Source organism: Girardinichthys multiradiatus, chromosome 24 (assembly GCF_021462225.1).
Source record: "Girardinichthys multiradiatus isolate DD_20200921_A chromosome 24, DD_fGirMul_XY1, whole genome shotgun sequence".
In the NCBI taxonomy this organism is placed as follows: Eukaryota; Metazoa; Chordata; class Actinopteri; order Cyprinodontiformes; family Goodeidae; genus Girardinichthys; species Girardinichthys multiradiatus.
The window spans coordinates 3,545,593-3,571,878 of record NC_061816.1 but is presented as its reverse complement, the minus strand read 5'-3'; the positions used below and the strand labels follow the sequence as shown (position 1 = coordinate 3,571,878).

The 26,286-nt window shown below is 39.9% G+C and overlaps 2 protein-coding genes across 2 annotated transcripts in view; one reads left to right on the top strand and one right to left on the bottom strand.

Annotated features, from left to right (window-relative positions):
* The window catches only part of LOC124861458 (gastrula zinc finger protein XlCGF57.1-like), a 41,572-nt gene extending 20,042 nt beyond the window's left edge, over positions 1–21,530 (top strand). The window contains exon 3 of the mRNA XM_047355253.1: positions 17,328–21,530. Within this exon, the coding sequence (XP_047211209.1) occupies positions 17,328–18,775 (1,448 nt within the window). The 3' untranslated portion in view covers positions 18,776–21,530. The remainder of the gene's footprint in view (positions 1–17,327) is intronic.
* The window catches only part of LOC124861406 (NACHT, LRR and PYD domains-containing protein 4-like), a 328,592-nt gene that overhangs the window by 184,876 nt on the left and 117,430 nt on the right, over positions 1–26,286 (bottom strand). The window lies entirely within an intron of this gene.

The following is a 26,286-nucleotide window of genomic DNA, read 5'->3' as shown; positions in this document are numbered from 1 at the left end:
ACTTCTTTGCCTTCAAGTCATCTTTAAACATACACACAAGAATCCAAACTGGAGAAACACGTTTTTGATTAAATATAAGATAAGCCATTTGCTGGTTATGATTGTGGAAAAGATTTAAGCATAATTTAAGACCCTCTTTACACCATATTGCGTAAGTCCCAGAAAACATGGACTGATGGACTGGCGACTTGTCCAGGGTGTACCCCGCCTCTCGCCCATAGACTGCTGGAGATAGGCACCAGCTCCCCCGCGACCCACTATGGAATAAGCGGTAGAAAATGACTGACTGACTGACTGACTGCGTAAGTCCCAGAAAACAATGTTTTTCCACGTCTGTTATCAGTTTAGCTAGCCAATAGTGGCAGATTCGTGGAAGTCCCAGTTACTTGTGCTGAAAAGTAGCAGCAGCTCGCTTGTTTAGTTTGCCCGGGAGTGGCTATTCACCAGGTAGATAGTGGTGAAAAAGTGTTTGCCACCTTCCACATTTCTTTTTTATTGCATGTTTGTCACACTTAATTGTTTCAAATTATCAAACAAATTGAAATTTTAGTCAAAAACATCACAAGTAAACAAAAGATGCATTTTTAAATGTTTTATTATTATTAAGGGAGACAACAAATACATACCTACATGGCCCTGTGTGAAAAGGTGATTGCCTCCTAAACCTAATAACTGGTTGGACTAACCCTCAACAGCAACAACTGCAATAAAGCGTTTGCTATAACATGCAATGAGTCTTTTACTGCCCTATGGAGGAATTTTGGTCCACTTATCTTTGCAGAATTGTTGTAATTCTGCCACAATGGAGGGTTTTCGAGCATGAACAAGCTTTTTCTCAGTTAAGATTATAATACAGTTTAAAAGTGAAAAGTTATACTTAAAACATGGGTTTTAATCCAACCAGGAGCTGTCTTGCCTTTTCTTTGCCTCTGAAGCAACAAAACACTGAACTCCACTTTGACAAACCTCCTTAGAAACTGTTAAAGTTGCACCTCTACATGGAGTTTGTATAAAGTCTATAAAAGTCAGAAATTGCAGGTGTGGCAGGATAATTGGTTCTAGTTTTATTGCTGATTATCACAACACCGTGTTTGTTCCAACTTCAGGGAAACGAGAGGGCCGGTGCTCGGTAGTGGCTGTGTGCCGGCAGGTCGAATAAGCTGCTTTTTATCTTGAACGAAGTTTCTGGTCGTCGTTTCCTTCCGTTTCGTTTCATTATGCCAGTGTCAGTGGCAGACATTTTGTTTCAGAGCCAGGGACCACCACCAGATGCTGCTAATGATGTTTCAATGGACGTTAGTTTAACTGGGACTTTGTAGTAGCATCTGTGTCAGTACCTATTCTGGGTGCAGATTTTTTGTATGCTTTCCGGTTGTTAGTGCTTGTTGCTAATAGTTGATTTATTGGTGCTGTGTTTTTTGACACCTATCCCTGTACACTTGGGGTCCTGGCCATTGACCTCTGGCTGACATGTTTGCCATGGGTGATGAGTTTCAGTGCTTGTTGGCTGAGTTTCCTGCTCTCACGGTCCCCACTTTTTCAGCTACAATAACTAAACATGGGATAGAGCACTGTATTTCTATGGTGGATCCGCCGGTTTTTGTGCGGGAATGCCACCTAGATGCCACTAAGTTAGCAATAACTAAGGAGACGTTTGCTAACATGTATGCCGCTCCAAAGGTCCATGGGCGTCTCCTTTACATATGGTTCCCAAGGCCACTGGGGGTTGGCAACCCTCTGGGTATTTTTGACGCCTTAATTATGCGACCAATAACAACAGGTACCCAGTCCCTCACATCCAGGATTTTTCTGCCCATTTGGCGGGTGCGGCTATTTTTCCGAAGGTGGATTTAGTGCGGGGCTACCATCAGGTTTCTGTCCATTGTCAAAATGAGATGAGATCCTTCCATGTATTCATGCAGAAATTAATTAAACCCTCATAATTAGTTTAATGACATATACAGCAGTAAATGTTCACATTTTAAAGCTATAAAGTCTGGGGGACCCATTTGGTGTATGTTTTAATTCTTTCTTTTGTAGAAGTGTATCACTATGATTGAGTTTAACAACAATCACGAATGATGAAATGAGAGCCTAATCTTTAGAGTATCACATAAATAATGATCATATTACATGGATAAGATGTAATGAAACTGTAAAATGAGTATATCTTCGCACTCTGGAACTGAGGACTGAAGAGGCCTGTATGGAGTCACACATTAACTGTGTCTTATCTTTTTCAGAAGTAGAAAACTACAAGTATAATCAAAGAAAAATGTATGATGATTTTCTATTTTTCTACAATTATTAAATGTAATGAAGAGGGGTAATGTTAATCAATTGTGATGTACTCATAAAAATGAAGTGATGTTTTTTTTTTTTTAACTAACTGGTGTGAGAGCAAGAAGCAGAGAAATACTGTGTTAGAAAGCTTGAGGCTAAGCAGATAAGGAGGGCACCATGGCTTGGGAGCCAGAGGCGGCAGAGACATAACATCAGGACGGGAGGGGCAGAGGAGAGCCAGCTCATGAGAACTGGGCATGGATGGAAGGTCAACGAGCAAGCTCAAGTCATAACAAGCATGGGAGCAAGAAACAAGAAGCCAGGTGCACGCTGTTTTTCATCAGTCTGAAGTTCAAAAAACAGCCAAAAGTCATGGCACCAGGATGGGAGCGGGAGTCGTGAAGATCGAAAAACAGGCAAAAGTCATAACACGGAGCCAGCTGTGGGCTGTTTTTGACCCTACGGAGGCCAAGAGACAGCACTGAAAAGTCACGGCGACCGTGTAACTCAATGATGGGATAGCTTGCCCGGCAACGGGATGAGCAGTGAGGCTATCTACACTATAAAAACTGTGCTAAAGAACGAAACGGGGTTGTTTCCTCGCAGAAGACCAGCGAACAAGATCGGACGAAGAAAGAAGCTACAGATTAATCATAAGACCGGAGACGCAGCCCCGCTGACAATTCTGCATTATAGAGAGGATCAACCCATGGGCTATGAGAAGAGCTGCAACTAAGAATTGAGAATCTACAGAATTGATTTATTTCTATTATTCAATTTGTTAAGTTTTGCTGATTTTTAAGCTGTTACTGACCCCTGCAAAAGCATTACTAATTAAAGAAAGCATATAAAATTCTAGATTTATTGTGGACAGTCAATTATTCTATTCAATTCAAAGATACTTTATTGATCCCCGAGGGGAAATTAGAATTCCAGTACAACCCATCCAAACATACATCATGACACAAGACAAGGGGGGGACGGGTCACCGAGACTTTGCTGCCCACTCACAGGCACTACCCTTGCTAGATGAGAAGAGAGGCCACATTAGGTAAGTAGAGGGAAAAAAAATCATATTTCACACTTTATCCTTAGCAGGATACAGTTTGAGATTGCAAAAAACCTCAGCACAAAGAAGCAACAAGTTGACAAAACAACATCATGCTGGGAACGGTGAAGGTGGTGTGAGAGGGTGCATATGTTTATCTTGAGCATGTGTGTGTGTGCAAGTGAGTGTGTGCAAGTAAGTCCATGAAGCACTGTCACAGAGGCCATTGTCCTTGATGGTACGTTGGAATGTACATCAACCGGCCACAAAGTTCTGAGCAGGTCCACAGATGTCCTCAGGGAAGGGAGGGAGCAGAGTGTCATGTTTACATAACTTCCAGGAGAAGTTGAAGATAGCCAGCCATCAAGGCCATGCAGGGGAGCCAGATTCAGAAAAACAATAATTATTTGGGTTAGGCTAACTTAATTTTCCGTCAGCCTTGAGAGTCTGGCTGGTGCTTCTCAAAGGCAAATCCAAACAGCCAAATTCCTGGTCTTTTGCCAGATCCGAGCGAACAACTTTCTCCAAGATTTATCCCATTTCACCCCTGAGTCCAGGAACCGCAACCTGCCTGCGATCCTGTGTAAGGATCACATCCAGTCTGCGATTCAGCTCACGTAACATCTCAGTCTGAGTGTTGATCGCTCTGAAGATCCCATCACACATGCCAGGCAGCCTTACAATGGCCAGAACAGCTGCTGACCTTCTCCGAATTCCTCGATATGCCAGGTAACCGCTGACTCCAAAAAGCAGAAATCCTGATATCAAACATCCAATTATAAACACATCTTCCACATCCTCGACTGACATTATCGACAGACACACAATCCTCCACTTCTGCCAGGAGTCCATTGTGTATCCAGAGAAAAACATCCAGTCCGGACAAGTTGGGCTCTCCTTCACCCTGTCTTCTCCTCGAGAAAATTTGATCAATTGCATTGAGAGACCAGCTGACCAAATCCATAACTAAGAATTTGGAAGATATGCAAAAAGAGGCTCCAAAGACAAGACACAGAGCTGAAGTAGGGCAGATATGGGAGGGGGTGGAAGACAGAGAAAAAGCGTCCTCCTCCACCGAGAGCAGAAAGAAAGAGAGTCACCTTATTTTTGGGTTTTTCGTTGGTGGTAAAAAGTCTTGTTGCCTGGTTCCAAATGATTTTCGGAGGTTTTTATAGGTTGCCTTAAGCCAAACTTGTTAAAACAATGCCCTTGGGGCTCGTGCCAAGCCCCTAAAATCAACCTAACCCATATACCAATTGAAAGTTGTAAAATAGGTAATGAGCAGCCGTTAACAGAAGTGACTGTCAAGGAGTGGATGTCTGCCGTAGGCTACTCAGTTGTCCAGCCTACCAGTTGAAGAAGGGCACGACTTTTGGATGCAGGCTGTTAGAGGTTAGGCGTGTCATTTCCTGACACCAGCTTAAACAGATTTTCCAGTAAACCTGCTAAGTAAGACCATCCAGGTTTAGGGAAGTCCGGAACCGTTGCCTGGAGAGCTGGATTGAGCAATCCCCTTAGAAATAGGGAAGTAGGAGGGAGGGGTTAGATCATCGGACAACGAAACCATCAGTTAAATGTACCCAAAACTGCAGTTATCGCTCCTTTCGGTCTTTGAGTTTTTACGGATGCCTTTTGGCCTTAAAGGTGCTGCACAGACGTTCCAGCGAATCATGGACTCAGTACTGCAGGGCATGCTGTTTTTGTTTGTCTATTTGGATGATATCCTGATGGCTAGTCCTTCTGCGGAGGAACACATGGTGCATCTCCAGGAGCTGTTTGTGCAGCTCAGTGAGCATGGCGTGATCGTGCACCCAGCTAAATGCAAGTTCGGTCTGCCTGAAGTTGAGTTCCTAGGACACAAGGTGTCACTTCAGGGGCGGTTTCCTTGCCTGCCAAGGTTGAAGTGGTTTCGGTTTTTCCTCGTCCCCCTTCTGTGAAGCCCCTGCAGGAGATTTTGGGGATGGTGTACTTTTATAACAGTTTCATTCCACAGGCTGCTCTCCTTATGCATCCATTCTATGAAGCACTTAAAGGTAAAAAGGTGACCAGCAAATAGAGTGGACCCCCGACAGGTTACAGGCATTCGATGATGCCAAAAAAGCCCTGGCTAATGCTGCGCTGTTGACCCACTTGTCTCCTACGGCTTCTGTGGCTCTGACTACCGATGTCTCTGATTATGCAATGGTGTAGTAGCTTGTGTCCATCCTTAATCTAAGTGTGCTGCGGCATTCTAATCAACCCAGTTACAGCCTGCTTCACTATCAAACCCAGTGCACCAGTCACAGGTCATTCATGACATACCTTGGGCCATTTGTCATTGTAATGTATGTCAATGAGCATTCTTAGCCTTAACATTAGAACTTATGCTTTATATTATTATGGTATAAGTGGGAAAAACAGCTATGAGTCATATTAATAAAGGTTATCCCTAACATCCCCCCTGATGAGGTGTCATTCAAAGGCACCTCACTAATTAAGACCAGCTAACTCCATTGGCACTGGGTAGATCTTGGACCATCTGCAACTGGCTAACCACCCCCCGAAACAATCATTCAACCCTGTATGTGTGCGCTAAACCTATATATGACCAGGGAATCTCCTTCCAGATGTCACATGGTTCCTCCCTTCTCCCAGGAGGAATGCCATCTCTCCGGGTGACCCCTGGTTGTGTCTAAGCAACAGGTGATACACCTAGAGGAGACTATTGTAACCCCATCAAACCTGTATGTGTATGATAACAAGGAAAGAAAGAAAGGACAACAGCCTGAAGCACAGCAGAAAATTCTATCTAACATCATGTGAATCAATTAATGTAGACCCTAAGTGTTGATCATCTTCGTCTATCTTCACTCCCCTCAGACTTGCATCCATCCCCAAACGTCCTTTGGCAGGTTCAGCTACCTGAAAGGGTTAGTCTTACAATACACAGAGTTACCTGAAGTTACTGGATAGATTAAACCGAGTAGTAGTTGATTAACCCCTAATATTATGAGCAGTAAAATAGGCCACATAGTGGCGTAATTGAAAGAATCACATTCATAAAAACATTTAAATTATGATTAGAAAAACATTAAGCCTCTTTAACAAAAATACATTTGTGGCCTTCTTTAAAGCAGCATTCCTTTATCCAATGACCATATTGAAAAACTACCATTTATCACATTGTTTCCTGTGGAAGGGGTTAACACATAATGAAAAAACAATTAGCTCTTATCCGGCTAATTTAAACACTCCCAGCTCTGAGGGGTCCCAAGTCATGTACCCAAATAAGCAAATTTAATGTTGTTATTATGATGTTATTTCATCATTGCGTGGTGCATTAGACAATGCAGCCCCCTTGAAAAAGAAGGTAATTATTCATAGGAGGCAGGCTCCCTGGTTTAATTCAGAACTACGTACTTTAAAGCACGATGTTAGAAAATTGGAGAGAAATTGGTGCTCTATATACCTAGAGGATTCCTACTTAATCTGGGAAAAATAGCCTACTGCTGTATAAAAAGACACTTCACCAAGCTAGAACTGCATATTTCTCATCATTAATAGAAGAGAACAAGAATAATCCTAGGTTTCTCCTTAGTACAGTTGTTAAACTTACATAGAGTCATAGCTCTGTTGAGCCATCCATTCCCTTAGCTCTTAGCAGCCATGACTTTATAGGATTCTTCCTAAATAAAATTGATTCTATTAAAAAGAAAATCTTTGACATACTCCCGAAGATGATTACTTCATCCTCAGCAAGTGAGACAACATTAGAAATAACTGCAAAACCTGATCTGTGTTTGGACTGTTTTGATCCTGTGAAGCTTCCTGAGCTATCAGAAATATTAGCTTCATCTAAGGTTTAGCCTAAACCGGCTCAGTTATGGTTGAGGTGCAAACACACCCTCCATTTCTGCTACCTGTATGACCGCCTCTTTCCAATGGTTATAATCAGTCTGTGGTGGGACCCTTTGTCGGGTTCCTTGAGACGACATTGTTGTAAATAAGCGCCGTTTAACTAACCCTAACCCATTATCAGTACCTTGTTTTTTAGTTTCTCTCCTGCCAGTGAGCTGGATTGCTGGGTTTATAGCTGGGCACTGATCACCTGGCTCGTCTCCCTGTCTCTGAACCTGCGCTGATTGTGGCACTGTTGCTATAGTTTATATATTATTAGTTTACTAATCTATAAACTATTGCCTAAAATGATAACATCGTTATATAGGCTAGTCTTTTACTTCCTTGAAATAATGCGCCACAACTTTGTTGTGGAATTTTCTTATCAAAGTGGGTAGAAGTTGACTCATAACAAGAGAAAATCCGGACTTTGTCTTATAAGTTTTATTCAAAGGCATTCAGCGTTTGAAGACCCTGACACTGAGGTTAGTCAGTGAAACAGAGCCCTGAACAGAAATCACAAACAATATTTATACCAAAAATGAGGGTGTTATCTCAACTTCAAAGAGTTTTAGAAATATGGCCCCTAGACCCTCCCCGGGTCAGAGTTAACAAAGTTATTTATGAGGCCACCCATCTACCTTCCCTTGAAATATACACTTCAGGAAGTGTTAACCATAAAACTCTCCAGCATTTGAATTTAGAGTCCATCTGCTCTAAATAACAGAACACTAATAAAACACAGAGGTCAGAGGTGAGAGGTAGATGGAAGGTCACCTGTGGGTGATAAAAGACAAAATCAAATGAGAGAGGTGAAGGGAATATCAGAGCACTTTGAAAGAATTTTCCATTACACTCCTTTCTTCTGATTACAAGATAATCACATAACCAAAAGAAAATTCTACAAAACCATCACCCAAGCTTATAATCAAAGTAAAACTAATAAAAGAAAAGAATATATAACACATACATGTGTTATTTCATGGCTTTCTCTAAGATCTACTGTTCCCAAATTACAACCAAAACAAAGCTAAAATAATAAGGATAACACTTTAAAAAAAAAAAAAAAAACTCAAAATCTCTATATATATCACTAAAATGCTGAACATCAGTAATAACTCCCCAAACACTTTAGAGTTAGCCCATCATTAAAGCATCTTAAGCAACATAAAATCCATCGGTATCCATACCATCTGTCACCTCAAATGCAGAATCATCACAATCTTGACAAACAGAAATTAAGTTCACATCCTTATCAACAGGCAACATAGAAAAACGTATCAGTCTCATCACCATTCCCCTAACCATTGGAATAATACAACATGAAAGAAACATCAAAATCAAAAAGAAACATAAAAGAATCACTCCAATCTTTACTAACCAAGATGTCCATCCACCAGTAAAGAACCAAGACCAAGGATTCCAAGAGGAACTCATATTCTCCTGTTGGGTCATCAGCAAGTCCTCAAACTTATCATGGATACTTGTCATGTTCTTAGACACATCGGGAATAAAAGTGCAACATTGTTCCCCAATTAAATGACAAACGCCACCCCTCTCAGCTAACAGATAATCCAAAGCCATTCTATTTTGCAAACTCATAGTTCTTATAGCCTGCTGCTCTGTAGTTAGAACAGTGAAACCTTCCTCAGATAAAGCAGTAAGATTTTCTAACTCAACTGACAACTCATTAATCCTATGGGCGGCGTTAGCAGCACCATAACTAGGAAAAATTGTACCCAAAATCCCTTTCCAATGTGGGATCCTAGCTCTCTTTTGCCGTTTGAGCATTGTCTTCCTCTCTAATAATGGGCTGATTGAATCATAAGTCATGACTGTAGGTAGTAAATGAGCTAGATAACATACTCCAGACCAATTAGCAGGCAGATACAGATATGATCTGTTTCCACACATCTAAACCATGTTCTTGGGACACGAGAACCCATCTCTACTAGGAAAAGTAACAAGAACCCTGGTTAATTTACCTGTCATGCCATACAATTGACTTCCATTCGGTAAGGCTGTAAGATTAAGAGTTAACACAAAAGGATCTGGAGCCAAAGGTTCTGAAATAGTATAAGGATCAGTTCTGACAGGACAAGGTCTAGATGTATTAATGTGGGTCAAGGCACATGAAACTGGTATAATAGTTTTACAACCCACCGTCTTTCCAAGGAAATAAGGTGTGCTTTCCTCCTGAGCAATACAAATATCTGGATCTTTAATTGGATTTCTATTACCCAGAAATCTATAAAGAGTTCCTGTAGACGCACACGTTAAATTAGTCTCACTAGAAAATTTACTAACATTTCTGCTTTTCCGTACAGCATAATTCCTCACCCAAGGAAAAATGACCTCCACCAACCGGTTATCTGGAAAGAAAGTAGCTAGAGTATAAGCAGTATCAATAGGAACTGGTACCAAAAATGGTCGATCATTAATAGCATGTGGAATCAAACAACAAACATAGCAACTGTCCTTTCTTATCTTCCTCACGGTTTGATGCATCAGTTGCCACCAGACATTATCAGCATGATCATAGTAGTCAGAAAAGTGATGGATCTCTCTTCGAATCAGCTGATGAGTATTATTAACACAATTCCTCAAATTAGCCTTACATTGTCTTTGCTGCAAATACTTGAAATACCAATCATTAGCATCAGAACAGACCATCTTCCATTTAACTGCATCGTGACCTTGAAGTGGAATGTCCTTTCTTCTGGTACAGAAAGCAAACAGTTTTTTCTCAAAGAAAACAAATTATAAACAACTTTAAAAAAAACAAAAATCCTGCTGCCTCTCCTGAGTGGCTTCTGCGCTTCAAGCTGCCCTGTTACCAGTCTGGTACAGGTGGGCGGTCGTTGGAAGCTCCTCTAGAAATATATTTAGAAACAGGAACTCTAACCTGCTGGAAGTTAGGCTTCCATAGTCCAACTAAACAACGGTGGAAATGAACACATTCAAATTTGTAATAATACCATAATGATAAATATCAAGCAATAAACATAAAAGTTAGATAAAAGCATCCGAGATATCCTCCTCAGAGTCAGTCTTGCTGTCAAAGTGGGAGGAAAGAATCTCTCACTGTGGTGTGTGTGCAGTGAGGCAAATGACCTTATGATTTCTAACTTTCAGGCAATGCGATGGCCTTAAGTAGATTCTGAAATAACGTTGCACTGCCCAAGGGATTATTGTGCCCTTGTAAGAACAATGTTCTTCAACCACCTGTTCAATCACTCGCCAGTGATCAGCTTACAGTTCTTTATCTTGTGGTGGTCCGCTGTCCTCACACTTTTCAGGCCGTGGATGATCCAGTTGGAAGATGACTTGCGTCCTGGAAGCCAGATGAAGCTGGAGGAGCTGGAGCTTTCCTGCAGCTTTCCTGCAGCTTTCCTGGGTGTCTAGTAGGATCTGATATGGGCCATTCCAGCACCTGGACTTCCTGTGTTTTCTCCTAAATTCTCTGACCAGAATCCAGTCGCCAGGAATAAAGAACTGGAGGGTGGAAGTGGCTGTTTCTGGTAATGCAGCCTTCACCGTCTGTGAAACTTGAGAAAACACAGTGGACAGGTTTTGACAGTAAAACAACATCCTATCTTCACACAAAGATGTGGAAGAAAATTATCTTGGCAATATCCGCATGTCCAAATTAGGAGACCTGCCACACAGCACTTCAAAAGGACTGAGATTTGCCTGTGTCCTTTGTCTCAATCTCATATAAGTGAGAACAATAGGTAGAGCCTTCACAACACTTGGCTAATTTTCAATTCAAAGTCCCATTCTCAAACCTAAGTGCTTAACTACATGAACTTCATCAAAACATCCAACAAAATCCAAATAATTGATCTTCTGACTTCACCTGATATACTAGCAATGACCATCAGCTAAATATTCTGAATATCAAAAATGTGACATGATGTTTGAGGAAGGTCTGATTACAGGTCAACATTTCATAGTTTCAGAATACCCACAAAGAATTTCAAAAATGGTCTAATCTGTGGAGATATAAAATTTCACAAAAAATCAACACCATAATTTCAGAGAGGTTTTCATAATGTGGTCTTAGGGAGCTATGCACCATTTATATAAACAAAGTACAACGTCTCTCTCGCGTTGTCACTAAGTCCTCACTGGAGGTATGAGCTACCCTTTTTCCCATGAGTGCTAAAACTTTTGGAACCCCATGTTACTTTATTCTGACATTCCCCTCTTCTGGCGCAGGGTCCAACCCATGCGACAATCCAGCAAAAAGTTTGTACAAAAATGTTTTAGTAACCAAGATCACATAACCTAGAACCAAAGAAATAAATTCTGACATAACTATGTGTCACTATGAATTTAACGAAAGCAACATAAAGAAAATCCAGATGTTTTTAACTGCAATTCAATTTAACTGTCATTCAGTTCATCAATGTCTCACTTAGAAAGTAGTCACATATCATCCTGATTTGTCTTGTATGAAGATGAGTATTAGATTAATGGACATCTAATGTAATTCAGATGCATAAACCCTACAAATTGAATCTAATAAATAATTCCCACCAAGTATAAAGGCATGACTCTGATTCTTTATCAAAAATATATTCCTTACTTTTGGCATATCTTGAATTGTCAGCTAGCTTAATGGCACCAGGGAAACTTTCAATCTAATAAATCACCAATGATTCTGCATGCAAAACTAATTCTTCAAACTAGTTTAAACTATTTCATTAACCTTTTAATAATAAAACACATAAATCTAAAAGTCATGCTACATCCTTAATCATTATACAAAAAAAACATGTTATTAAGGCAACAATCAATACAAGCATTTTGATTCTATTGTCTCTTAAACAGTGTTAAAACTCAGGAAGGGAGGTGCTGAGCGTTACCATGACAGCAAAGGCATGAACCAATCTAGTAGGTGGGCGGAGTCAGGCAGAACTAACCTCTGATTGACAGCCTATGGGCGGACCCACAGTTTCTTCATCCCATCCCACATTAGTGTAACTTAAACTGCAAAACTGTTAACATGCACCTACCTCATAAACAAGCTGCTTCATAACTCTCCTGAAAACTCAAAGTTTAATCAATCTGAGATTTAGAAACATTATTCCAAACATGGATTATTGTTTCATGCAACATATAATCAAACATTCATACCAACAAAACAAAGACAAAACATCAGAGACAGACAAATGGCCAAATTTGAAGCTTCAAGAAATCAAAGACATTTTTAACAATCTCTTTTCAGAATATGTTTTCTCAGCCATATCTTTTAATGCTATAATTGATCAATTTTGTTATGATAATCGTCAGGATCCTTTTTAAAAATGAGTGCACATAGTCCAAAGAGATCTCAAAGTATTTAGAAGCACAGCAACAGTTTTCTCTTATATGAATCCAAATTTACTGATGCTGAAACCTTTTGCTAATTCTTTGTACTGTAACTCTGTAATAATAACTACAATACTGAGAGTTATTGTTATAATTCTCTTTTTGTTTGGCTCAATTTGATCGCAGCTGCATTGCAGAATTTCAAGTTAAATGCAAAGAAGTATTTTTAATTTAATTCAATTCAAATTCAAAGATACTTTATTGATCCCCGAGGGGAAATTAGAAAAGTCAGCATTGACATTTTCATGTTATACCCAAACTAAACAAAACTGCAGTGTTTGACTTAATCATAAATTAAGATAAGAAGCTTGTCTCCAAACTGGACTTTTCCCCACATAATGTTTCAAAAAAAAAAAAAAAACATCATTTTCTTTAATTTGGCTATTTAAATTTTGAGAGTTGGGGAGAACTTATTACTAGAACCCCTCTTTTACAATCCAAATGGTGATAAATGTTCCAATATTTTATCTCTTAGTAATCTGAAATTACCTTGTGTACCTTTGTACTCCTATGTATTCCTTTAATCTTTAAACCCTAAGAAATCAAACAAGGAGACTTGAGTTTGAGCCGACCATCCTCTTACTGTTAAGAGGGCCTTTACTTCTTTTCTTTTCCTAAAATAAAGGATTTTACTCTTCTTTATTCCGTTATACAAGTCCTAACCTTGGTTCCAAAACTAAACTCTTCAACCCCAATCTGTGTTCCCCAGAGTAGAAATTTTGAGTATTATTGCATTTCAAAGTCACCAAAATGACTGAAACTCATCATTGGCTTAGATCTATTTTAATAAGTAATCAGCCTACCTTTAATTAAGTCTTATAATTTCATGGACCCAAAATCTATGGCTTACAGGCTTCAGGAGTCCAGGAACCACAAGTTGAGTACTACTGCATTGAACAATGGTGTTAACTTTCTGCAGAGATTGAAGGATTGGCTAAATATATTATTTCTGCTTGGACAATAATCAGATTTAAAATTATTAGTTCACAGCTCCTAATTTACCTCAGATCATATTTGCTTCTAACACAGTTCATAAGAAGCTTCAGACAAACATTATGCTAAAAAGCCAAAAACAAAACAAAAACCAGATCTGTTTTAAAATAAAGAAAAAGCATGCTTAAAAACTTGGTACTGTGGTGGAAAATAACTCCACGGTTCTGAAGGCCTTTTCATGCAGAGTCTTTTAGGAAGCATGAGATTAGTTTAATTTTTGTGTGGTACCACTGTCCAATCAGATTCTTTCTAAATAACCCAATTTTTTCATACTCATTTTAAAGGTTTGTTTTACCAAGGAAAATGTGTTTAACAAAACCAATTACTCTCAAAAGTTTTAAAAGTTTTTAGCTGCTGATATCTTATAAAACAACAAGTGTTTTAATATTTCTGTGCAGCACAGAACTGATCAGGTGTCCTTTCCTTCTCCAAAGGGAGAAAAAAGAACCTGCAGAACCAAACCTTTCATAGTTTTTTGTCAGGACCTGATATAAGGTACAGTGTAAATCAACACGCTGCATGAATCAGAAGAGGGAAGAAAAACCTAATATAACCTCTTCCCAGCAGCTGCTGTGAAAAACAATGAATTTGTACTTTCCATAAGCATCAGTTAACACTTGTGGACAAAAACTGCACCAAACTGTAAGTACTGTGTCAGAAACTGTATGAAGACCATCTGCAGTAGAACTAAGCCTGTTTTAATGAGGTCTCTACCCATTAGATTTATGGAATACAAAATCTGACAACAGAAAATAATATCTGAAGGAGAAACCCATCAGGTTTTACGCATGCGCTGGGTTTTAAAAATGCTCCTTCATGAGATCTGTCCTGAGAATAACATAGAAACACATGGTTACTGCTGAGTTTTGGAGATGTTGTAACTTCCTCTGCTTTTAATAACTTTTAATAACTAGAATAATTGACCCTGAATATTCCACGACGAAAGAGAACTTGCTTCTCTGAAAGAATTAACCGGAAAGTATCAAATGAACTAAGTTATCACCTTTTTAAAGATACTTTTCTAACCCTAAAATAATATTTTAAACCGCTATATCTGTCAACGTCAAGCAAGCATCACATGAGCAGCGGTTAATAAGCGTTCTTCATTGCAGAAAATAGGAAAAGATTTATGCAAATGTGTGTGTTTTTGTACGTTACCCCCATCAGTTTCTAAATCGCTCCACAGTCAGACTGTCATGGCACAGAGTCCTCTATCAGTCCAAAAAACAACCAGGCCCTTCCCCGGTCTGTTGGTGAGACATTCACTCATTCTTTGTCCACGTTAACTTCTCCAGGAGGGAGAAAGAAGAAACTTTGCTCCGGTTTCTCTTCTGCCCGCACAAGATGCTTTCAATATAAATCCAGTGTATCGCTCTTCTGGCTCTTGCAAACAACATGGATCTTTGTCCATCTCAGAGAGTCCAGATTTCTTCTGAGTTTCGTTTTTTTTTTTCTTGTAGAAAGTCACACTGCGATTTTCAACATGCAGGAAGGCAGATCTCTCTCTTTCAGGCCGTGCTGGAGAAGCGTCTCTGGTGGAGTAGCCATGGAGAAGGGCAGGTTTCTAAAATCCAGACTCAAAAACGCAGATGTTGAACTCAAATCCCATATATGTGTGTATTTGTGTGTGAGAGAGGCAGAAGAAAAGTTTAGTATAGGTTCAGATTTTGTACAAATAAATATTATCAGTCAGTCAGTCAGTTGTCCCCCTGCCTGTCACTTCCTCCCACAACATGCATTATACTCCTTTCTAAAACAACTTTCTTTTCGCATCTCTAATGTCCCTTTTCACTTTTACCTTCTTTACCGACTGATCGCAATATTTAAGACAAACAAAACTTCCTTCAGGAAAGTTTTAACTCTTTAACCCCTTAATTGATGCACTCTGTGCTTTTTAATCTTTTCTTATGTTTTTTTTTATTTTTCCATCAACTGTTTTACTTGAAACTATTTAAACTATTTAACTTATTTACACTCAAACTTCCACGCTGTGAAAAACCAAACTTATCTTCCAAATTAAAGCACATTTAACACAATCATCCCCACTTTTTCCTTTCATTATTTTATAAATCAGAGTCTGAAGAAGGAGACACCCCTGATGCCTCAAGGTTCCGGAACCATTTTTTTTTTACCTGTTCAGCGGCACGTCTGCCCACTGGCTTTTCTCCTTTATGAGGTGTAGAAAATTGCTAAAAACCACCCGCAAAACCCTGTGTTCTGCTTTATCCCATCGTTACCAATGAGAACCTCCCTGCAATTCCTTTTGCAGGGTAACCGGGCCCTCAGCTTATGTCCTCCCTCTCGCAACTCTGGAACCTAATTAATTAGTTAGGAGATGATGGTTAATGTGTAATAAAAATAATAATATACATTATATCATACAGAGCAACTTCTCACCCAGATATATTTGAAGACAAATAGTTCGGATCTAATCAGCCAGAAGCCGCAGGCGGACATGAGGACTCCCCTCCATAAAATGGAAGTGGACTGAGAACAACTCTCAGGCTGGCCAGGCGTCCGTGTCCCCCTCCTGCGGTCTCCTCTGGCACGTTAGATCCTGTTCGTGACGCTAAAATTGTTGTGGAATTTTCTTATTCAAGTGGGTAGAAGTTGACTCATAACAAGAGAAAATCCGGACTTTGTCTTATAAGTTTTATTCAAAGGCATTCAGCGTTTGAAGACCCTGACACTGAGGTTAGTCAGTGAAACAGAGCCCCGAACAGAAATCACAAACAGTATTTATACCAAAAATGAGGGTGTTATCTCAACTTCAAAGAGTTTTAGAAATATGGCCCCTAGACCCTCCCTGGGTCAGAGTTAACAAAGTTATTTATGAGGCCACCCATCTACCTTCCCTTAAAATATACACTTCAGGAAGTGTTAACCATAAAACTCTCCAGCATTTGAATTTAGAGTCCATCTGCTCTAAATAACAGAACACTAATAAAACACAGAGGTCAGAGGTGAGAGGTAGTTGGAAGGTCACCTGTGGGTGATAAAAGACAAAATCAAATGAGAGAGGTGAAGGGAATATCAGAGCACTTTGAAAGAATTTTCCATTACAACTTCCTGCTAACGGGACGACTCGTGTTTTTTAGTCGGGGGAGGCTCACTCTCTGACCCGCTGTCACTGAACTGAATGCTGACCAAGAACCGTCTGAATCCCTCTTGACCCCAGAATCATGATCATCAAATTTTTGAAGCATCTCCAATGCCTCTTGAGCAGAAAACATCCTTCAAGAAGCTATTTGTAGGATGCCAACAATCTCCTTCTCAGACTGCGTTCTAGAGTGGCGGTTGCTAGGCAACGCTCGCGCGTATACTCAGCCGCAGGAAAAAAATATCAATGTAAATAATAGGGCCGTCAAAATAGCGGCTGTGGTAGTTAGAGGTAGAAATACTTAGATCTTTAAATAGAGTCATAGGAATACACAAGACACAGGTTTAGAAAAAGTCAGGATGCCAGGAAGATAAGAGTTTTAATAAACCAGAGTTATGGCATGTCAAACTTTTAAAACCGTCAAATTGACGACTCTGGAAGTTCTAGTGTTAAACCATGACACCGTGAAACCAATATATTTACAGTCCAGGTTTTCACACTCTGTGTGGCCTCTCTGATTTTACCTACTGTACTGTTCACTGATGATATTTATCAGATTCGTTTCTCTAGTTTTAATCTTTATCATCTTTGTAACATTGTCACGGTAAAGTTGTTCATAATGCATATAAAGTGTTTCAATGATGTCTGCAGATGTTAAAGAAGAGGCTCCTGAAGAACAGAGTCCTGATCTGGACCAGCAGAAGCTGGAGCCCCTCAACATAAAGGAGGAAAATGAAAGAATCTGGGCCAGCCAGGATGAAGAACAACTGAATGTGAAGAAGGAGACTGATTATACCAGGTTTCCATTAACTGTTCATATGAAGAGTGAAGAGGTAGAAGAGAAACCTCTGCTCTCTCAGCTTCATCAACACAAAACAGAGGAGGGAGATCTTCCAAGAAGCATCTCAACTGACCAGATAAAAGTAGAAATTAAAGAAGAAGCCTGTGGGACATCAGTATCCAGCAGGAACCCAGATCTAAATACTCATGGAGGCTCTTCCAACTATTCTGAAACTGAAGATAGTGAAGATGATGAAGAGGATGATGATGTGAAGCATCATAAATCTGAGCTTAAACACTTATCAGACTCTGAAACTGAAGACAGTGAGGATGATTGGAAGGAGAGCAGGACTCCAGGATCAGGCAGAAACGCTGTCAACAAATCTTTGAGCTGCTCTGAGTGTGGGGGAAAATTTGCTAACAGACGCTCTCTTCAGAGTCACATGACATGTCATCCAAGATTAACGTCTTCAGATTGTTCTGGTAATGAGACATGTTTCAGAGAAAAGAAAAACATAGATTCACTGACAAAGTTTCAGACGGGTAGTAAAGATTTTAACTGTAGTGAGTGTGGTAAAAGTTTTAACTTGAAACAAGATCTCAAAAGGCACACAAACGTCCACACAGGAGACAAACCTTTAATTTGCGATGCATCTGGAACAAGATTTACCTACAAGTCAAGTTTAGGCAAACACATCAGTATTCAGACAGGATACAAACCCTTTAGTTGTGATACATGTGGAAAAAGATTTGCCTTCAAGTCACAATTAAACAGACACATGAGAATCCACACAGGAGACAAACCTGTTATTTGTGATGCGTGTGGAAAAAGATTTGCCTTCAAGTCAGATTTAAACAAACACATGAGAATTCACACAGGAGACAAACCTTTTAGTTGTGATGCATGTGGAAAAAAATTTGCCTGCAAGTCACAATTAAACAGACACATGAGAATCCACACAGGAGACAAACCTGTTAGTTGTGATGCATGTGGAAGAAAATTTGCCTTCAAGTCAGATTTAAACACACACATGAGAATTCATACAGGAGACAAACCTTTTAGTTGTGATGCATGTGGAAGAAGATTTGCCTTCAAGTCAGATTTAAACAAACACATGAGAATTCACACAGGAGACAAACCTTTTAGTTGTGATGCATGTGGAAAAAGATTTGCCTACAAGTCATATTTAAACACACACATGAGAATCCACACAGGAGACAAACCTTTTAGTTGTGATGCATGTGGAAAAAGATTTATCACCAAGTCACTATTAAACACGCACAAGAGAATTCACACTGGAAATAAACCCTTTGGTTAAGATCTTTGTGTGGACTGTTTTGGTTTCAAGTCACAATAAAACAAATGCAAGAATCCAAACTGGAGAGAAACCTTTTGGTTGTGATGAATGTGGTAAAAACTTTACCTTCAAGTCAAATCTAAACCAGGATGATAGAATTTACAGAAAAGACAAACCCATTGCTAGTTATGTTTGCCAGGGCCTCCATTCAGCCTAGGGTTTTAACAGATTTAAATAAGAGTGTTTCATCGCACATAGGTTGGTTTTATGGATTACAGACTTTTTAACAGGTAGAGTCCAGCAGGTTCAACACTCTCTGACAAAACAATTACCAGCACAAGCTCTCCTCAGGGATGTGTTTTATCTTCATTGTTATTCACCTTGTACACAGACTCCTGCAAAAGCACTTTCCCTAATAGACATTTAATTAAAAATGCTGACGACATGGCCCTTTTAGACGACAAAGGAGAGGAGCATGGACAAGTTCAGGCCTTTTCACTAATTGGTGCAAAAGATTCAAGTTGCTATTGACTTCAGGAAGCTTCAGTCATTCTCCTCAATCATCATCGATGGAGATCAAATTGAGACTAATGCTAGAAGTACCTGGGCATGGTTCTGGACTGCCATCTAAGGTGAGACTCATGGGCTGACAGGGCAACTTAACGTCCTTAGAATGTCCTTGACTTCTGTTCATCAGAACAGTCCACTTAAGAGGCAGTGTCTTGTTAAAGAAAATTAGTTTAGGATAAAACAACCTAAATACTGTTAATTTCATTGTGCTTAGCTTTTGTTTGTGGTAGTATGAGGCTACCTGGTGAAGCTAATCTGAACAGGCCTCTAAGCTTTAAGGCTCGTTTTATTTGTTCTGTGTTTTAAAGTTGAAACAAATGTTATTTCAATGAGATGTTTTAAACAATGATGGTCCAGTAATGGGAGTTTGCTCCATTTTATCTGTGTTTTTGTATAATCGCTTTGAACTAACCTGCTAAAAATGTGTTCCAGTACTGCTTAAAAAATGCTAAAGGTTGTCTTTGCTAGCGGCTAACAGGCTAATAGCCTTGCTTATAAACATGGTATACAGCTTTGTTTACAACAGAGCTTGTCTCATTCGCTCCGTAATCGTTGGATAACGCACCATCAATGCTTGTATACACATTAATATTTGTATAGTATGGTAATTAAAATAACGTATACAATTACTGAATAAGGTATTTTCTTTGTCTTAGCAGCTGGTGACCTAGATGTGAATCACCACATCTCTCCATCCGTCCATTGGCGGTTCGCCCCCTGGCGTCTTCAAATAAAGTTTCTCACTTCCATTTTAAGCGGTAATAACTCTGTTCAGCCATGTGCTGAAGAATAATTACATACCATTGAAAATAAATTGTCCCAAAAGGTTATAGATTTCTAATTTGGGAAGTTATTCTTTTGAAAATTATTTTATTAAAATAATGTTTTACTTACCTTCTGTTTTGTGTTGTGACTGGTTGTTTGAACATATACCAGTTGTTGCTCTTAATTACTTTTAAAACTAATTTGACCTCATTTCCAGATTCCTCAAAATAAATCCAGGTCCTTAAACCTAAATATCAACACTGAACTATGACATCATTGCATCAATTTTCTTGGTCCCCTTTTATCTTTTATTTGTATATTATTTCATTAGTTTCTGTATCCCTTTATTTTGTTTGGTAATTTTAGTTGAATAGTTGTAGTCTAGTGTTTTTTAATTGACATATTTTAACTTAGAGTTGGTTTTTTTGCGTTAAATTCTCACATTTTGAAGAGAAGGTGCGGTGAATTGATTCCATATGTATGCAGAGTTTGCTGGTCAGTAATGCCAGTGCTCGAATCACTCTTTCATCTATTGTTCTAATATCACCACCATATTCAGCTGGTATTCACAGGACAATACTTGAAAGGCTGGTTATTTAATTAAATATAAAATAACATCAGCTTATTATTGCACAACAACATTTGTTAACCATGCAGTTACATCAAAACATTCTGTTAGCTTTAGCTGTAATAAATTTCATATCATCAGTGTCTGTTAACAGCAATCTGTGATGAAACATGGAGTAAATCCTTCATTCAATGTAATATTTGACCCGTTTACTCCATTTGATTTATGTTGCTGCTCTGTGTTGGATGTCTTTCAGACTTGTTTTATGATTATCTGTGAATATCCCAAGCTTTCCTCAGTAAAGATTATAATACAGTTTTAAAGTGAAAGTTTATTGTTCAAAACGAGGGTTTTAATCCAACCAGAAGCTGTCTTTTCCCTTCTTTTGCCTCAGAAGGAACAAAACACTGAACTCCACTTTGACAAACTTCTTTAAAACTGTTAAAGTTGCACCTCTACATGGAGTTTGTATTAAGTCAATAAAAGTCACAAATGGCAGATGTGGCACAATTATTGGTTATAGTTTATAGAGCTCTCTTTACCCTACCTGCTTCATTAATGACAAAGCTCTGCCATGAAGTCGTACCTTTTCATTAATAATATGTAAAGACTGTTGGTTAGTAGCTGAAAAAAAATCACTGTACCTTATTATTCAGTTTTTAACTTTTTGTCCTATTTTTTACTTTATTGTTGTTTTATATTTTCTTAGCAAATTAGTCTTACTTTAAAAGAAATTGTTTTAATGTTTCCTGACTCCTTTATTAATTAGTCTTACTGCAGTATCTTTGTGTTTATGTCTTGGTTTTAAAAGGAGCTATAAAAGCAAGGTTGAATTGAATTAAGCTGAAGATCAATAAATTGTATATGAATGAATGTTTTAAGGAACTTTAACTGTTCTGGGCTGCAGTTGGGTGGATGGGGCGGTGCAGCATGTCTTGTGCCTGCTCCACTTGTGAAAATAAATCTGTTGGGCTTCTTGTTGCGGAACAATTAATATCACAGTAAAGTGGCGTTTAGACTTCCAAATGTCTGTTTAATTCCATATTGATTCTATTAAGTAGATCTTCAGCTCCTTTTTTCAATGATTCACTTTAAGCAGATAATATACAAGCAAATAAGATACGTCCACCCTGTTATTTTCCCCCTTCTATGTGTTGAATAATGGAAAAAGTTTGGTTTTTAATAATGATGAAATAACTGCAAAAAATTATTCCTTCTTTAATATATCCAATAGTTCCACCTTCTTTTCTATATACAATCTGACTCTGAATCTATTTAATCTTCCAACTAAAAGTATTTGACAGCAGTTTTCTTGTACATAAATCACAGGATTTTTAACCTATGAAAATAGTTCGTTTCATAAAACCTGGAGATGACAGAGTGGACAATGAAGTGACTGGGTGAACACTGGCCTGGTAGAGAACCATTGATACTTAACCAGTATCTGACTAAAAAATGAGTAGTTTTTTTTGTTTTTTCTTTTTCAAACATATTGATTAGATAAACATATTTGATCAGTTAACACATAACAAAATCAAAGTCAAGGTCTTGATGCGGTTGGCTAGGCTCCCTTACATAGATAGCTGTTGGCCAACAGACTGTCTTGTATTCCATTGAGGATCAGGTTGGATCATTATTGAAACTGATCTCTTCATGATTGAATTATCTTCATATGAATCTAGTTTATTTGCCATACGAATAAACTTGACTTGTCTTGCATTGACCCTCACCTTGTTCTCCCCTGACCACCCCTTTATTATTAATCAGTAAACTAACCAGCATCTGACCGCAGCTCATACCACTGTTGATGCTGCTACAGCATTAGGTTGATTTTCTTATTGAGGAGCAGTTTTCCCGTCCACTTTGAACATGACATCCTCTTGTGCCACTGTCCATGGTGCTGCAGTGTCAGTTTTACTTGCTTTATAATCAGCAGCTTCCAGTCTACGAAGAACCTGACCTCCACCTGTTCTGATCTTCATAGTTCTGCAGCATCAGATTGATTTCTTTATGAATGACCATTTTCTCAGTCCACCCTGACCTCTTTGTGTAACAGTATCCATGGTACAACATGATCCCTTTTACTTTCTCATTAATCAGCACTTTCCTTTAAGTTTTGAAACCGACTTCTGCTTGTGCTTTTGCTTCTTTTACATATATATATATATATATGAATTTACACACTGCTCAAAAAAATAAAGGGAACACTTAAACAACACAATATGACTCCAAGTAAATCAAACTTCTGTGAAATCAAACTGTCCACTTAGGAAGCAACACTGATTGACAATCAATTTCACATGCTGTTGTGCAAATGGAATAGACAACAGGGGGAAATCTTTGGCAATTAGCAAGACTCACTCAATAAAGGAGTAGTTCTGCAGGTGGGGACCACAGACCACTTCTCAGTACCTATGCTTTCTGGCTGATATTTACGTCACTTTTGAATGTTGGTGGAGCTTTCACACTTGTGGTAGCATGAGACGGACTCTACAACCCACACAAGTGGCTGAAGTAGTGCAGCTCATCCAGGATGGCACATCAATGTAAGCTGTGGCAAGAAGGTTTGCTGTGTCTGTCAGCGTAGTGTCCAGAGCCTGGAGGCGCTACCAGGAGACGTGGAGGAGGCCGTAGGAGGGCAACAACGCAGCAGCAGCACCGCTACCTCCGCCTTTGTGCAAGGAGGAACAGGCCACAAATGTGCATGTGTCTGCACAAACGGTTAGAAACCGACTCCATGAGGATGGTATGAGGGCCCGACGTCCACAAATGGGCGTTGTGCTCACAGCCTAACACCGTGCAGAATGCTTGGCATTTGCCAGAGAACACCAGGATTGGCAAATTCGCCACTGGCGCCCTGTGCTCTTAACAAATGAAAGCAGGTTCACACTGAGCACATGTGACAGACGTGACAGAGTCTGGAGACACCGTGGAGAGCGATCTGCTGCCTGCAACATCCTTCAGCATGACCGGTTTGGTAGTGGGTCAGTAATGGTGTGGGGTGGCATTTCTTTGGAGGGTCGCATGGTCCTCCATGTGCTCGCCAGAGGAAGCCTGATCGCCATTAGGTACCGAGATGAGATCCTTGACCTAGACCTCATGTGGCTGGAGTGTGTCTGCAGCTCCTGCAAGATGAAGACATTGAAGCTATGGACTGGCCCGCCCGTTCCCCAGACCTGAATCAGATCGAGCACATCTGGGACATCATGTCTCGCTCCATCCACAAACGTCACGTTGCACCACAGACTGTCCAGGAGTTGGTGGATGCTTTAGTCCAGGTCTGGGAGGAGATCCCTCAGGAGACCATCCACCGTCTCATCAGGAGCATGCCCAGGCGTTGGAGGAAGGTTAGGGTCATAACTAATAAACAATGCGGTGTATTGAAAAGTGGGGCGTGCAATATTATTCGGCCCCCCTTGCGTTAATACATTGTTGCGCCACCTTTTGCTGCAATTACAGCTGCAAGTCGCTTGGGGTATGTCTCTATCAGTTTTGCACATCGAGAGACTGAAATTCTTGCTCATTCTTCCTTGCAAAACAGCTCGAGCTCAGTGAGGTTGGATGGAGAGCGTTTGTGAACAGCAGTCTTCAGCTCTTTCCACAGATTCTCGATTGGATTCAGATCTGGACTTTGACTTGGCCATTCCAACACCTGGATACGTTTATTTGTGAACCATTCCATTGTAGATTTGGCTTTATGTTTTGGATCATTGTCTTGTTGGAAGATAAATCTCCATCCCAGTCTCAGGTCTCTTGCAGACTCCAACAGGTTTTCTTCCAGAATGGTCCTGTATTTGGCCCCATCCATCTTCACAACAATTTTGACCATCTTCCATGTCCCTGCTGACGAAAAGCAGGCCAAACCATGATGCTGCCACCACCATGTTTGACAGTGGGGATGGTGTGTTCAGGGTGATGAGCTGTGTTGCTTTTACGCCAAACATATCGTTTTGCATTGTGGCCAAACAGTTCGATTTTGGTTTCATCTGACTACTCTCTGTGCTTTGAACAGACCCTGAGACTATCACAGAGCAGGTGCGGCAGCGGGCCAACCCTATACAGGACTGTCGAAGCCACTACCAACACCGAACTAAGAAAAAAAAGAAATCCCAAAAGGAAAAAAAAGCAAAAACAGGACAACCAGTCCCATCAAGCCCAAATCAGAACAAAAGGCTAAAGCTACCAACAAAAGCTACCGCATGGCAAGATGCTGCTGCGGCCTGCAGTACTGACAACCAGTTGGGAGTGTGCACACGCGAGGCGCGCCCCAGCAGCGGAAGCGAGAACGCAAACGAGAGAGAAAGGGACAGACAGAGCGCTCAAAGTCCAGCCTATTTATAGGACGGCGAAGACAAACGCCATACTTAGGAGGCACGCAAAACATTATTTAACCAACACTAAACAAAAACACTAAGACTTAAGCCAAAAATACAAAAGAACAAATCTAAACAATAATAATAAAAATAATAGTAATAATGTGCCCGGAGCACATAACAAACACGATATATTAGGCTGTCTCTACAGAGCACTGATCACTAAAACCAGCCGCCACAGAGACAGTTTCTTCCCCCAGGCTGTTTCTCTGTTGAACATTCAGTAGAGTACAAAACAACAGCATACAACTGCTGCAAATGCACCTTTGTATTTATATATGTGTATATTTGTACATTATAAATATGTATATTCTGTAATGCAAAAACAAAACTAAAGAGCAAAGTGTATCGGAGTCAAATTCCTTGTTTGCATGTACGAACTTGGCAATAAAGCTGATTCTGATATTAAAATCTTTTAGTAAAGGAACCCAAAACATTTTTCAGAGTAATTTTGGTGAGTAAAAATAAAGACCTGGAGACTAAAACACTGAGGCTTCTCATTACGGTTTCAGAAATGTCAGCTTCGGTTTGCCAACGGAAACCTAAATCTGATCTGAAAAAGAGGTTCCAGTGTGTGTTTGAGGGGATTGCTAAAGCAGGAAGTCCAACCCTTCTGAACCAGATCTACACAGAGCTCTACATCGCGGAGGGAGGGACTGGAGAGGTCAATGATGAACATGAGGTCAGACATATTGAAACAGCATCCAGGAAACCACACAGACCAGAAACAACCATCAGACAAGAAGACATCTTTAAAGTCCCACCTGGAAGAGATCAACCAATCAGAACAGTGATGACAAAAGGAGTGGCTGGCATTGGGAATACAGTCTTAACCAAGAAGTTCACTCTGGACTGGGCTGAAGACAAAGACCACCAGAACATCCAGTTCATATTTCCATTCACCTTCAGAGAGCTGAATGTGCTGAAAGAGAAAAAGTTCAGCTTGGTGGACCTTGTTCATCACTTCTTTACTGAAACCAAAGAAATCTGCAGCTTTGAACACTTCCAGGTTCTGTTCATCTTTGATGGTCTGGATGAGAGTCAACTTCCTCTGGACTTCCACAACAAGGAGATCCTGACTGATGTTACAGAGTCCACCTCAGTGGATGTTCTGCTGACAAACCTCATCAGGGGGAAACTGCTTCCCTCTGCTCTCCTCTGGATAACCACACGACCTGCAGCAGCCAATCAGATCCCTCCTGAGTGTGTTGGCATGGTGACAGAGGTCAGAGGGTTCACTGACCCACAGAAGGAGG